This window comes from Poromitra crassiceps (assembly GCF_964638095.1).
Source record: "Poromitra crassiceps genome assembly, chromosome: 1".
NCBI lineage: Eukaryota > Metazoa > Chordata > Actinopteri > Beryciformes > Melamphaidae > Poromitra > Poromitra crassiceps.
In genome coordinates, this window is record NC_139623.1 from 47,270,714 (window position 1) to 47,283,959 (window position 13,246).

General features: G+C 47.6%; 1 protein-coding gene across 1 annotated transcript in view; it reads right to left on the bottom strand.

Annotated features, from left to right (window-relative positions):
- The window catches only part of mark4a (MAP/microtubule affinity-regulating kinase 4a), a gene marked incomplete at its 3' end in the record, with an annotated part of 89,859 nt that overhangs the window by 51,480 nt on the left and 25,133 nt on the right, over positions 1-13,246 (bottom strand). The window contains exons 2-3 of the mRNA XM_083633242.1: positions 8,767-8,964; positions 1,414-1,467 (exon numbers count right to left, since the gene is read on the bottom strand). Coding sequence (XP_083489368.1) covers positions 1,414-1,467; positions 8,767-8,964 — 252 coding nt within the window. The remainder of the gene's footprint in view (positions 1-1,413; positions 1,468-8,766; positions 8,965-13,246) is intronic.

The window sequence follows — 13,246 nt, forward strand, 5'->3', positions numbered from 1 at the left end:
CCAAACAGCACCACCCTCCAGTCTCTAGCACCTGCCAACCAGCACCACATCCAGTCTCTAGCGCCTGCCAAACAGCACCACCCTCCAGTCTCTAGCACCTGCCAAACAGCACCACATCCAGTCTCTAGCACCTGCCAAACAGCACCACCCTCCAGTCTCTAGCACCTGCCAACCAGCATCACATCCAGTCCCTAGCACCTGCCAAACAGCACCACATCCAGTCCCTAGCACCTGCCAAACAGCACCACATCCAGTCCCTAGCACCTGCCAAACAGCATCACATCCAGTCCCTAGTACCTGCCAAACAGCACCACATCCAGTCCCTAGCACCTGCCAAACAGCATCACATCCAGTCCCTAGCACCTGCCAAACAGCACCACATCCAGTCCCTAGCACCTGCCAAACAGCACCACATCCAGTCCCTAGCACCTGCCAAACAGCATCACATCCAGTCCCTAGCACCTGCCAAACAGCATCACATCCAGTCCCTAGCACCTGCCAAACAGCACCACATCCAGTCCCTAGCACCTGCCAAACAGCACCACATCCAGTCCCTAGCACCTGCCAAACAGCATCACATCCAGTCCCTAGCACCTGCCAAACAGCATCACATCCAGTCTCTAGCACCTGCCAAACAGCATCACATCCAGTCTCTAGCACCTGCCAACCAGCACCAGGTTTCATCCGGCAGGACGTAGCGTGTGTGAGGATCACGCTACCCCCCCCCCCCCCCCAAACAGGCTGGTGGGTCGGGGTGACCGACCAGATGAGGCACTAGTGCAGCGATCAGGACTCATACCCCCACCGGCTTCCCACCCGCAGACACGGCCAATTGTGTCTGTAGGAACGTCTGAACAAGCCGGAGGTAGCGCTGCCGGGAATTGAACCCGTGTCTCTGCGAAGGTGAGTGCTTTCACCTCTCCACTACCCAGACGCCCCACAGCACATTCTCCTAAACACATAGCACATCAGTATAGAGAGCCAAAGTGAACGTCACTTCCTGCTTCAGCACTGTACCAGAGATTTTTATCCGCCATTTATTTTCCCATAGACATTTCATATAATGCTTATAAAAATAGTTGTACTTGTTCAAACCAAACGGTTCAGATATATTTAGAAACAGGACAGATGGCATAACATTTCACTCACACCAAAACGTAAAAAAATGCGGGTTTAAAGAAAATATTTTTTCAATTATGTTTTTTTAAGTTTTGGTCTGAGTGAAATGTTCTATGGTCTCTCCCGATTCTAAATAAAGCTGAACTGACCAAGTAAAACTATTTTTATAAGCATTTTACAAAATGTCTATGGGAAAATGAATTGCGGAAGAAAATCTCTGGTACAGTGCTGAAGCAGGAAGTGACGTTCCACTTTGGCTCTCTATAAAAGAGACATAAAAAAGCAGAGGCTCACCTTTTGTAGGCTGGTGGGATTCAACTGAGTTTTGTCAATGATTTTTATTGCAACCTGGAAGAGACGTCAAGAGAATTAGCCATGAGGAGATGTAGATATGCTCATCATCATCAATTCATCAGGAGAATTTATTACCACACTTATCAATTGCCACGTTTAACAGCCCTCTCACGTCCTCTGCTTAAAAGGAAGCTCGAGGACGCTCACAAGCTATTCCTATCTATCGATCACAACCAGGAATCCTTTTCAAATGTCCAAAAGTCATCACGCAGGGAATTTTACATTGTGTGCTGTGGAGCATTTCATAGCAATGCCAAAGAAAAGTGGATGTGGAATGAGGCCATCGCGAATATTTACTTCAATAAGCTGTAGTAATGGCAGTTTGAAAGGCCATTTTGAAAGAAGTGGTTTCAATCCCCTTTGACTTGCATTGGCAAGGCTAACAAAGGCTATACGAGGGATCAGCCGATAAGCATTTTGGTAAGCAAACCAAAATGGGGGGAAATGGCAATGGGGCCAGCCTTGAGTGGCTCACTCAACCCCCTTCTGTGTTGTTTACATTTTAAAAACGGCGACAGTTCACACAACTTTAACGCGACATTATACATCAAACTCTTGAGCTACTTCTGCTCTCACTCAGAATGTGCAGAATGAATGTATAGAATGTATAGTTTTTGAGATATTTAATGTTTGTTTGACACAACTCATACTAGTTAACTGCTGCGGGCTTCCGCATTTCTGGGGGATTGTGATGTCACGCTGATTCGTCCTATATCATTCAGTAGTTTACTGCCAACTTTCCCCCAAATAAAAACAATGGTTTCAAAAAAAAAAAAAAAATGTTTCAAAAATATTTCAAATAAAAACTATGTTTCAAAAATGTTTCAAGCATCATAAGAGGGCACTTGGTTAATGGGACAGATGAAAAATCATGGATCCATTTAACACTCCACTAGTTCTAACCAAATTCATATCAGTATTCAGTACTAGCTCAATATGATACAAATAATGTCCATCTTATCAAGGCATTTAGTATTCACTCTAAAGTAAGTTTAATTTTAAGTAAGTTTTAAAGCATGCCACCAAATGTGACAATGGGGTGAGATCGGAAGTTTTGAATAAAACAAAAGTTAATAGAGATTAAAGAGGCCCTCTTTAGGCTTCGCTAATGGACACATCCTCACGCGACAGCGTTATACTGAAGATTTTTTCATACTTACCGCCACTGGCCACTGACACGCCCATTGAGATGTTACCTCCTTTAGGTTCGTAGGCTTCGCCCATTGAACTGCTCCCAATAAAATTCTTCGCTATTGTGGAGCAGTGTGCCTCGACCTAAAGGGGGCCTCGCTAGTCTCTATGAACTTTTGTTTTGTTCAAAACTTCCGTTCATATTCGATTAGCTCCGCCCTCTTTAGGCTTCGCTAATGGACAGGGGCGGAGCTTGACGGGGTCAACGCACACTGCGACACATTGGTCTTAGTGGCCGTCAGTGGATCAAAGCTCGCCGTCAGTGATGCTTATGAGGTAGTGTTAGGCCACGCCCCCACTGAGGGGGGGAGACCAGGATACCCTCAACTTATACACATAACACTCCAGGGGACTGTGTCCAGGGAGTGGATGTGTTTATGTTATAATATCAAGTGTTTATATCAACAGGGGGAAATATGTTATATTTCTAGCCTATTTGTCTGCTAGGGGGAGGGGAGCCTCCCGGAGCAAGTTATGTTGGCTAGAATACGTGATGTCTGATTCCCCAGGAACACTGTTCGGAGGAAAACATATGTGAACGTCGTTGGGAGACATTTATGGGAGGAAAATTTGGATGCTCAGAAGGGGAAGGATGTTCTTTTTGAGGAAGAAAACAGGAGAAAACCTAACAGGAGGCTCCTGTTCGATTAAGCCTCTAATCCAAGAATTTGGATAGACTAATATTCTGAGGCAAAATGTGAGGGAGAGCGCAGGAAGAGGGATCAGCTGCTTTCTCGTGCGCTGAGTACTGAATGTGTCAGTGATACTTATGAGGTAGTGTTAGACCACGCCCCCACTGAGGGGGTGGAGACTGAGTACTGAATGTGTCAGAGAACATTCAGAAACTTCCCTCAGATAGAAAGATATCATATTACTATAGATGGGTCACCGCAAGCTCCGCCAATTCTATCTAAATGGTAGCAGCAAGTCTCCTAAATGGGCGTGGTCAACCATTGACTCAGACCTGCCGAAAGTCTCCTAAGTGGCCGTGTCCGTGGAAAACCATGGGCAAAACCCACGTGACAAAATGACAGGAAGTGAGTTGAAGTTGGGCCGTCTTGCTTGAATCCCATCATCTTTGGATAGAAGCAGATGAAAGGGCCGGCTGACGCCCATGACGCCGCCGCACAGATGTCTGCTACTGACATCCCCTTCAGCAGGGCCATAGAAGAAGACATGGTCCTGGTCGAGTGAGCCCTGAGGCTCTGTGGAGGTATGGTCCCCGTTGCAGTGGAGGCTTCTCCACTCCACTTCTCCACTTAGCATCACAAAGCCAGTGGGAAAAGCGCTGTTTGGAGAGGGCAGAACCTGGGGTTTGGATCCTATGGTGGACAAACAGCTGTTGTGTTTTCCTGATGCCTGCCATGCGTAATACGTACTGTGATAACGCGTATATTGAGCATAGGCTGTGTGCCGCCTCTTCTGAAGGGTCCCTGTGAGGAGGGGGAAAAAACCCCTCTAGGGAGATACAGTAGCTCTCGAGCGGAAAGAGCTATTCAGGGACTTTGGTATGAAGGAAGGGTTGGGCAGCAAAGTGGCTCGCATCCGCTCTGATGGAGAGGCAGGGCGGTGCCACCGACACAAGTCACTAACCCTTTTTGGCTGATGTAAGAGCCAACAGGAGGGCACTTTTTAGTGAGAGCATTTTGAGCGAAATCTTGTCTATTGGCTCAAAGGGAGGCTCTCCCAGGTCGCGCAGTACCAAGGGCAGATCCCACTGGGGAGCCAGTGAGCGCACAAAGGGTTTGCTGCGACTTAGCCCCTTTAAGAAGCGTTTAAGAAGGTTATGGGAGAAGACCACTCCTTTTCTCTACACCAGATTTGGAAAGCAGTCCCTTTGGCTGCGTAAACCATCATGGTGGATGGGGCTCTGGCATTCTGAATGGTGCGCACCACATTTGGGGATAGACCCAGTTTGGTTAAGCGCTCCCGTTCAGCGGCCAGCCCCACAGGCACTGTGATATCACCGGCGGGTGGAGGATTGCACCGTTCAGCTGTGACAGTGTATCCGCGTGCCAGGAGAGACGCCACGGTTTCGCCTGCAACAGCTGTATCAGTGTTGGGAACCATGACGCGCCTGTGCGCTCTGGTGCCACCAGTATTACGGACAACTCATCCTCCTGAATCCGTGACAGGAGGTGAGGGATCAGAGGAACGGGGGGGAAAGCGTATAGGAGGGTCCTGGGCCAAGGCTGGTGGGAGAACGCATCCACCCCCAGGGGGACGGGGGGGTTGTCCTGCTGGTTTAGAGAGAACCAAAGTGGGCACTGCACATTTACTCTGCTGGCAAAAAGGTCCCAACTATTCGCCAGAACCTTCTCCTTGCTGGGCTCCACAAACGCACACTCCTTCAACTGCTTCAGCTCTGGAACGGCAGGCCAGAGTGGGGGAGGAGGGTTTCGGGAGCCAGATGGAGCTGGTGGGGGGAAGCTCGATATTTTTGAGGCAAGCTGCCCTGGAGATCATGCCCGGGAGGCACGAGAGGAGAGCCCGGGCAGTGAAGGTGGTGGGGGTCTCGGCGGTGGAGGGGGTAGAAGAAGAAGGAGCCGGAGAGAGGGAAAGCTATGGAAGCAGGGCCCCCTCGTCGGCAAGGATACCCACTAAATCCAGGCTTCCCAACGGGGAAGGAGGAGAAATGGAGATAGCATCCTTGTTGTCTCCTGCTGCTATGACGGGGCTAGCTGGTGGGACAGCCGTCGGGTCAGAAATATCCTCATCCATGGTGACGAAGTATTCGACCTGCCAGGCCAGCTCGTGGTAGGGCAGATCTCCAGCTCGTGGTAGGGCAGATCTCCAGCTCGTGGTAGGGCAGATCTCGGCAGTAGGCACACGGGATTCGTGGAGCGCTCAGGGCGATACCCGCGTGACGTGGGCTGAGACAGACGAAGCAAAGATGGTGTAGCTCGTCGGCGTTGATCAAGCCAGTCCGGCACTGGAGGCAGAGCCAGACATCGGCGGAGAAACGGCCGTGGAGGAGCTTCGGACGCTGCTCCACTCCGCTGTTCTCGCTGGCTCATCATGACACTCTTCGTTGGTAAGTCTCGTCTGTTCAGCAGTGAAGAATTTTGGGAGGAGTTCGATGGGCGAAGCGGGGTTTTATACCTCGCCTACGGACTTAAAGGAGGTAACACCTCAAGGGGCGTGTCAGTGGCCAGTGGCCACTGACGTGTATGAAAAAGTCTTCAGTATAACGCCGCCGTGTGAGGATATGTCCATTAGCGAGGCCTAAAGAGGGCGGAGCAAATCGAATATGAACATTTGGCTTTGGTCGCAATGCATTTTCACTTGTTTCCTGAACTTTCTTTGATCAGGGCTAAAAAAAATAAAGTTCGGTTCCGGTTTCCGACCGACCCTGTCAATTTACGTGCGACCCAAATTTATTTTATGAGCTTGTTGATTTGACGGTGGCGCTAAGGGGCGGGGTTTGCCACTGCGCGAAGGTGCTTTTCGCTACGGATACTTGAAAACGAAAATGGCAGGGAGCATGACGGACATGTGCTTTGTGTCGCTTCTCTGCCCATGCAGCACTAGCGTAGCCTGGGTAAACCCAGCCACTACGCGCTACAGGATATTATTAAGATTATTGGGAGGATAATCACTTTGACGACCGGCCATACTCTGAACCTGTTTCGATTTTGGAGCGTCTCGCATATGCTCCCCAAACAAATGAATCTCACGGCAGTTTAACAAGCGTGTAAACAACGCGACTCTATAGCAAGATTGTCTGGACAAGTGAGGACACAAGCACATCGGCTACCAAAATATATTTCCCTGCTGCATGTCATGATGAGATCGGCAAAAGTTTGGATAAACTGGATTGCTTCCCAGCAGCAATGCCTTTTCCCCCCACACTGCCTGATAGACAGGTAGGAGATTAACTCATTGAGTGCCAGCCACTTTTGGAGAACGGACGCTCCCAGTGCCAGAGTTTCAGAGCGTTTTCAGTGATTTCTCGAGGCCCACAGAATATTGTGTGATATTACTATGTAAACACCGAACACGCAAAAAGAACGATGAGACTCTCTTCTATCATCAGCAAAAACAGGTTTATTGATATCATTTTCCGTTCTTTAGTTATCAGCCAGAGAAGATAGCTTGATTTAACCAAAAACAGACGTTTTTTTCTAGAAGCTGAGATAATGAGCCTTTTGTGAAATTAAACATTTCATGCACATCACTGACTGAAGCTAATATTTTCTGATGTAGTCACACCTCAAAAATAATTTCCTTCAATAGAACAGCGAAAACCAAGGAATTTTGTTTGGCAAAACAATATTTTTTAGCTGCAACCAGCAGCGCTGGCCCCTGCGTGCGCTGCTGGTTGCAGCTTCTTGCTGGTCTTGATTTACTGCTGGTGGGCATCAGATATTCTAGCTTGCGTTTGCCAATCCTGTCCTGCTGTCTGGGTCTGTCTGGGTCAGTGTTGTATGCTGCTCTGCGTGCCCCCCCCCCCCCCCTCAACTGCACACTCCTCCTCCGTGTGGGAGTGTCTCTGGGGCTTTCTGCTGCGTTTGCTCTGCACTGAAAAGTCCGCTACATCCAGCTTTTTTACAGCGTTCCGCGTGTATTTGTCACCGGCTCCCATGCTTCCAGTTGAGAATAATAACAACTAATAACAAAATGATGCAGATGGGCTATCGCAGCGGACACGGAGGTGCTCAATTGTGGCAGCAGATTGGCTGCTGCAGGCACAGCTAACGTTATGCTTCATGCATATCGATGCATACGGATGCGATGCGATTTCCATTTCCCCAACGACTTCTTCTCTGTTTTTTCCTCGCCTTTCTGTAATCTGGAGAGCACTGTCGCCACCTAATGGGTCCCTAAAATAGCTTTTACACATTCAACAGCCACCATACTTTCACAGGAGATGGATCTGGCTTTGATGCACGTCCCACCGTCAAAAAACGCAATTGACGAACATACTCGTCCTTGGCACTCTACGTTACTAAACCAATTGACGAACATACTCGTCCATGGCACTCAATGAGTTAACAGCCTCTGACTGGCAGTGGCAGGGGCTTTGAAACTACGGTATAACAACTTTGTATTCATTGGTCATTCATTGTGATATAAATTAGTGACATTTTCCCCAAAATACTCATGGTTCTGTGCTGTTGGTATTTGGTAGCCTATCTGAGCGTCAATTAACGATATGACGGGAGGCTTGCGCAGCAGCAGGATGATGTATTCACGCAGATTTTCAGTCCTAAATATCAAACATGTTTGATATGAAAGCATTCATATTGACTTAAATATTTGGTTCATATAAAAATGTGTGTAGAGCACAGTGGTAGAATACATGTAGGCTATGTTATGAAAAAAGTATCCATCACTGCTATAATTTTAAGGAAAATAAAAAAAAATATATATTTCCTATCTATCCCTTGCTGCCACTGAAAAAAATAAAAAATAAAAAAATAAAATAAATTCCCTACCGACCCATCACCTCAACTGACAACCAACAGGAACCAAACTTTATTTTTTTTTAGGCCCCATAATATTTTGAGATGAAGCAGGTCGCCCCACCAGCATCAGGCTGATGACGCGTGATTCAAGGATTTTTTTACTTTCTTTTTATCCTGATTTTCGCCCTGTTTTCTCCCCAATTGTACTTGGTACACTCCCCTGCTTTCCCAGTCATTGCTCCACCCCCCTGCCGCTCTGGGGAGAGTTGTAGACTAGCACATGCTTCCTCCGATACATGTGCAGTCACCAGCCGCTTCTTTTTCACCTGACAGCGAGGAGTTTCACTGGCAGGATGTAGAGTGTGGGAGGATCACATTATTAGCCCCAGTTCCCCTCCCCTCTGAACAGGTTGACCAGAGGAGGCACTAGTGCAGCGATCAGGACTCATATACCCTTAATCTGGCTTCCCACCCACAGACATGCCCAATTGGGCCTGTATGGATGCCTGACCAAATCTTGAAACTAGGTCTCAGATTAGAAGAAAGAGCAATTATCTCACCCCATTGGAAGAAGTCCTAGATTAAATGACACGTCAACACATCGGCAACACCATCTGACCCTTGCAAACATCACAACACAGCAGTCCACCATCTTTCTCCCCATCCACCCATGGGGGTCGCCCAGGGGTCTCACCTCCTTGCCCGTCAGGATGTGGCGGGCCAGCTTGACCTTGGCAAAGTTCCCCTTGCCGATGGTCTTGAGCAGACGGTAGTTGCCGATGTGCGGCTGCTCGTCGGAGCAGGAGGCGATGGAGTTCCTGCAGCGCGCGCCCAGCGAGCGGCTCGACAGGCTGGTGCCCTTGTCTGAGCGGCTGGTCGCCAGAGACACATGCTGGAGAGAGAGAGTGGAGAGAGAGGGGTACAAGAGATGAGCAACGAAGGGTCAGTGGCATCAACAACACCAGGGACTGTCATATACTTCTGCCCTAACAACCCTCTTGGATCCTCTGGGGTAGGAAATAAGGGTTGGGGGGGCAAAGGGAAAAAACGCCCCGTGAGATCTCAAAATGCCCCTAAAAAGTGTGCGTGAGGGGCAAAAATAGACAAGATTTCATTTATTTTCATTCAATTCATTTAATTTCCATTTCTGCGATACGATGGACTGGTACCTTGTAAAAAAAAAAGAAGCTCCAACTCTTACCGAAGAAAGCAACCCAAATCCCTGCTTTCTCTCAGAGAGATGATTGCACACTTCTCTTTGGAACAGAAATAGTTTGCTTTTGATGTACTCGTGTTGGTGATTACTGTACGCAATTTAATCTGGGCTCATTTCACATTAAACACAGCAACGTTATGCACTAAATAATCTTTTAAGTGCATGCCCCCAAAATCTTGTAAATGCCATAAAAAGACAGTGTGTGTGTGTGTATGGGGGGGGGGGTTGCCCCCCAATTTTTTTTTCTTTCCTAAACTGGCTCCCATAGATGAGACATGTACTTATGGAGCGCCGATCATCTCCAGAAGTGACCCAGGTTAGCTCGTGTTCTGTGTTTGCCCCTTAAGGAACATGATGATAGATGATAATGCCATTTTAAGGTTGATTTCATTGTTTCAAGACATCTCTCCTCTTGAATATCTACTGTAAACTCAATGGAGGCATTAATGAGTGTCTCCTCACCACCAGAATCATCCCCCAACAGATGTTTGCTTGACAGATATCAAAGAAGCAATACTCCTGAGCATGGGCTGCCTGCATGTGAGTAAGTAGTATCTCATTTCTGGGTTAACAGCTGCTGTCCAGCGGATGAACACTTGAGCCTGTTTCCATTTTGGTTTCAGCGTCGTCTCTACTCTGCAGGACAGAATATAAAAGAAACACTTTGCTGAAACTGAAAGTGAGAGCTGCCATCCGACAAGCTTCCACGGTGCCCACAAACAGTCGGCCATGCTCGTACACGTCGTGCAAAACCTCCTTTGTGTCACAGATCATTTTGCAGCCGGGAAGCGGAGCAGGAGAGAAAGGCGGGACATAACAACAATGTGCGTTCAGAGAAACAAAGCACGGTGTGTTTCAGCAGCGTGATGCGGCTTCTCGTCACGTGGACAATTAACTCATTGAGTGCCAGCCACTTTTGGAGAACGGACGCTCCCAGTGCCAGAGTTTCAGAGCGTTTTCAGTGATTTCTCGAGGCCCACAGAATATTGTGTGATATTACTATGTAAACACCGAACACGCACAAAGAACGAGGAGACTCTATTGTATCATCAGCAAAAAAAAGTTTATTGATACCATTTTCCGTTCTTTAGTTATGAGCCGGAGAAGATAGGTTGTTTTCAGCAAAAACAGGCGTTTCAAATTAGAAGCTGAGATATTCAGCCTTTTGTGAAATGAAGCATTTCAAGCACATTCACTGACTCTGAAGCTAATATTTTCTGACCTGAAACATCTGAACAGTAATTTCCTTCAATAAACAGCACCCACACCCCCCTCAACTCCAAACTCCTCCTCCGTGCGAGTGTCTCTGGTGGCTTTGCTCGCTCTGCTGGCTGCTGCGTGTGTCAGGCGAGTCTCTGCTGCCTGCTATGGCAGGCTCTGCTGCCTTACGGATCCACGTTCGGATGGCGGCCGCTCGTCGGGGGAGTCTGGATCGGGCTCGCGTTCGTCTGCGTTTCTGGGGTTTCGGTTGTGAGCTGGGATGAAGCTGCGTCCGATTATAGGCTTTCTGCTGCGCGTTTCAAAGTGCGCTGCACCCAGTCTATTTTGGGAGCGCTCAGCCTTGTGCGCCGGCTCCCAGCGCGACACTGAAAAGCCAAACCATTCTCATGAGAATGGTTTGAATTGGTAGGAATGAATTGACGACTATACTCGTCCTTGGCACTCAATGAGTTAAGGGCCTAAAATGGCCCAGACACACGAGAGAGAGAGAGAGAGAGAGAGAGAGAGAGAGAGAGAGAGAAGGCAATACCAGGAGATGGAGAAAACATGATCGCAGATGGAAAATAGAAAGCAGAGAAATGGAGATAGGCTCACTAGGAAATAGGGGTGGAACAAAATATCAATACTGGAATATATCGTGGCGCATTCTCTTGCGATACGTTATCGATACACTGGCACCAAATATCAATATTTTCATTAAAACAGGCACTGAAACATGTCCAGGTTTACATATTAAAACACGTTTGTTATGTTTGTTAAGCACTGAGATCCCCCCCCCCCCCTCCCCTGTAAAGTGAATTTGGACAGATTGAAAAGATTTGAGTCAGGCATAGTTGGATCCTTCCTTTAAAGCAGCTACGAGCAACTTTTTCGATTGTTATTAAACAGTATAAATTTAATATCAATGCATCACATCTTACCTCTAATAGTCGACGAGAGCAACGCAGAGTAGTCTCGCTTGAACCCCGAGTGAATCGGCCAGTGTTAGTCTGTCTGTGGCCAGGGCAGATCAGGAAGTGAAATGAAACGGTTTGCAGCAGCCACTTCGGCCATAACCACAAAATAACTTCCAAAAAACCTGTTAGAATATAACGAGAGATGTTCCCGAGAGTATGCGTGGCGTTCACATTGTTTATGTTATGTTGCTAGGCAGCGCGAACGGGGTAGGCAGGCAGCTGCGTTTCACTTCCGGGTTTCACTTCCGCGTTTCACTTCCGGGTGTAGCCGGTCCGGCGGTAGGAGAGAGAGAGAGAGAGAGAGAGCCCCCTGTTGACGCGAGTTTAGACAGACACAGACTTAATAATCACCTAAGGGAGCAATCTCCGATTGACACGGCTTTGGTCTCAGCTACTATTATAGGTAAGATGTGATGCATCAATATTGTAATTATACTGTTTAATAACAATCGAAAAAGTTGCTCGTAGCTGCTTTAAAGTGTAACTTACCCCCAAAACACTTTGTTTTCAGCTTTTAACCAATATATATGACTTTTGGGGTGTTGTGTGAAGTCTGGTCAAAATTTCCTCAAATGAAGTGGAGATTTGGTACATCGTGACGTCACGGTGGTATTTGCGCGTGCCCCACTCATGTGAAAAATTGTTTCCCCCCCCCCATGTGATTACTGTAGTTCACGCGGCGCGAGCCCTTTAACAGCAATGCATCCATGTGTAATCGCCTACTGTGGCTAATATTAGCCGCTAGTTAGTTATGTTACATGGCAGTAAAACGCCACTGAATGACCAAATTGATATAACTTTTAACCACTTCGAGTAACACTGTTTTCTATGATATCTATCTCGGATACACTGAAAATACTGGGAGGCGGGCCATAGCGTCTCTGTCGATGATTTGATTTGACAGTTCTGGGCACTGCCGTTGGCGTTGGCCAATCCTGGCGTGTTCCACCCCCAAATCGATTGTGTTCTGGTGCAAAGCGAGTGGGATTCAGGACGAAATAGTCTTGAGCCATTTACGTTATCTTTAGAGCAATATTCCTGGAATGCAAGTTTGGGGGAGCAATTCTTCCAGCTAAAGAAGGGAGTATAGGCGGCCATCTTGCCTGCAGAGTTTTCAAATCAAATATCAATATAAAAAATCTGGGGGGGTCAGTCCCCCTTTAAGCATTTTAACTCCACAACTGTTTGGCTTCCTGCCAGTTAATGGCTATTTTACATTGGAATGATGGCACACGTGGACAAGTTGCAGTGTGTGTGTGTGTGTGTGTGTGTGTGTGTGTGTGTGTGTGTGTGTGTGTGTGTGTGTCTAACACTCTATGCACTTTGTTGTACATTGTTTCATCTCAGTTGTCAAATTGTGTGAAAGTGACACGACCACAATGCAGTGAATAAATACATCATTCCTGCTTTTTGCCATTTTAGGGGTATTTTTAAACGGTGCAGCAGCTTCTATAAGTGATATGTGTGTCCCTGTGTAGCATGAGATGCCCGTCCAAGCCCCTCCCTCCAGCTCCACAAGCGGGCAAGCGAGAGAGAGAGAGAGAGATTTTCAGTGGTCAAGTGAGGTCGAGAGTGAACGGAGAGAGCCACAACGTCATTGTCAACCCGGCACGGACACACGCACGCACGCACGCACGCACACACACACACACACACACACACACACACACACACACACACACACACACACACACACACACACACACACACACACACACGTACATGTACACACACACACACACACACACACACACAGATTAACCAATTAGCGTGCTAAATTT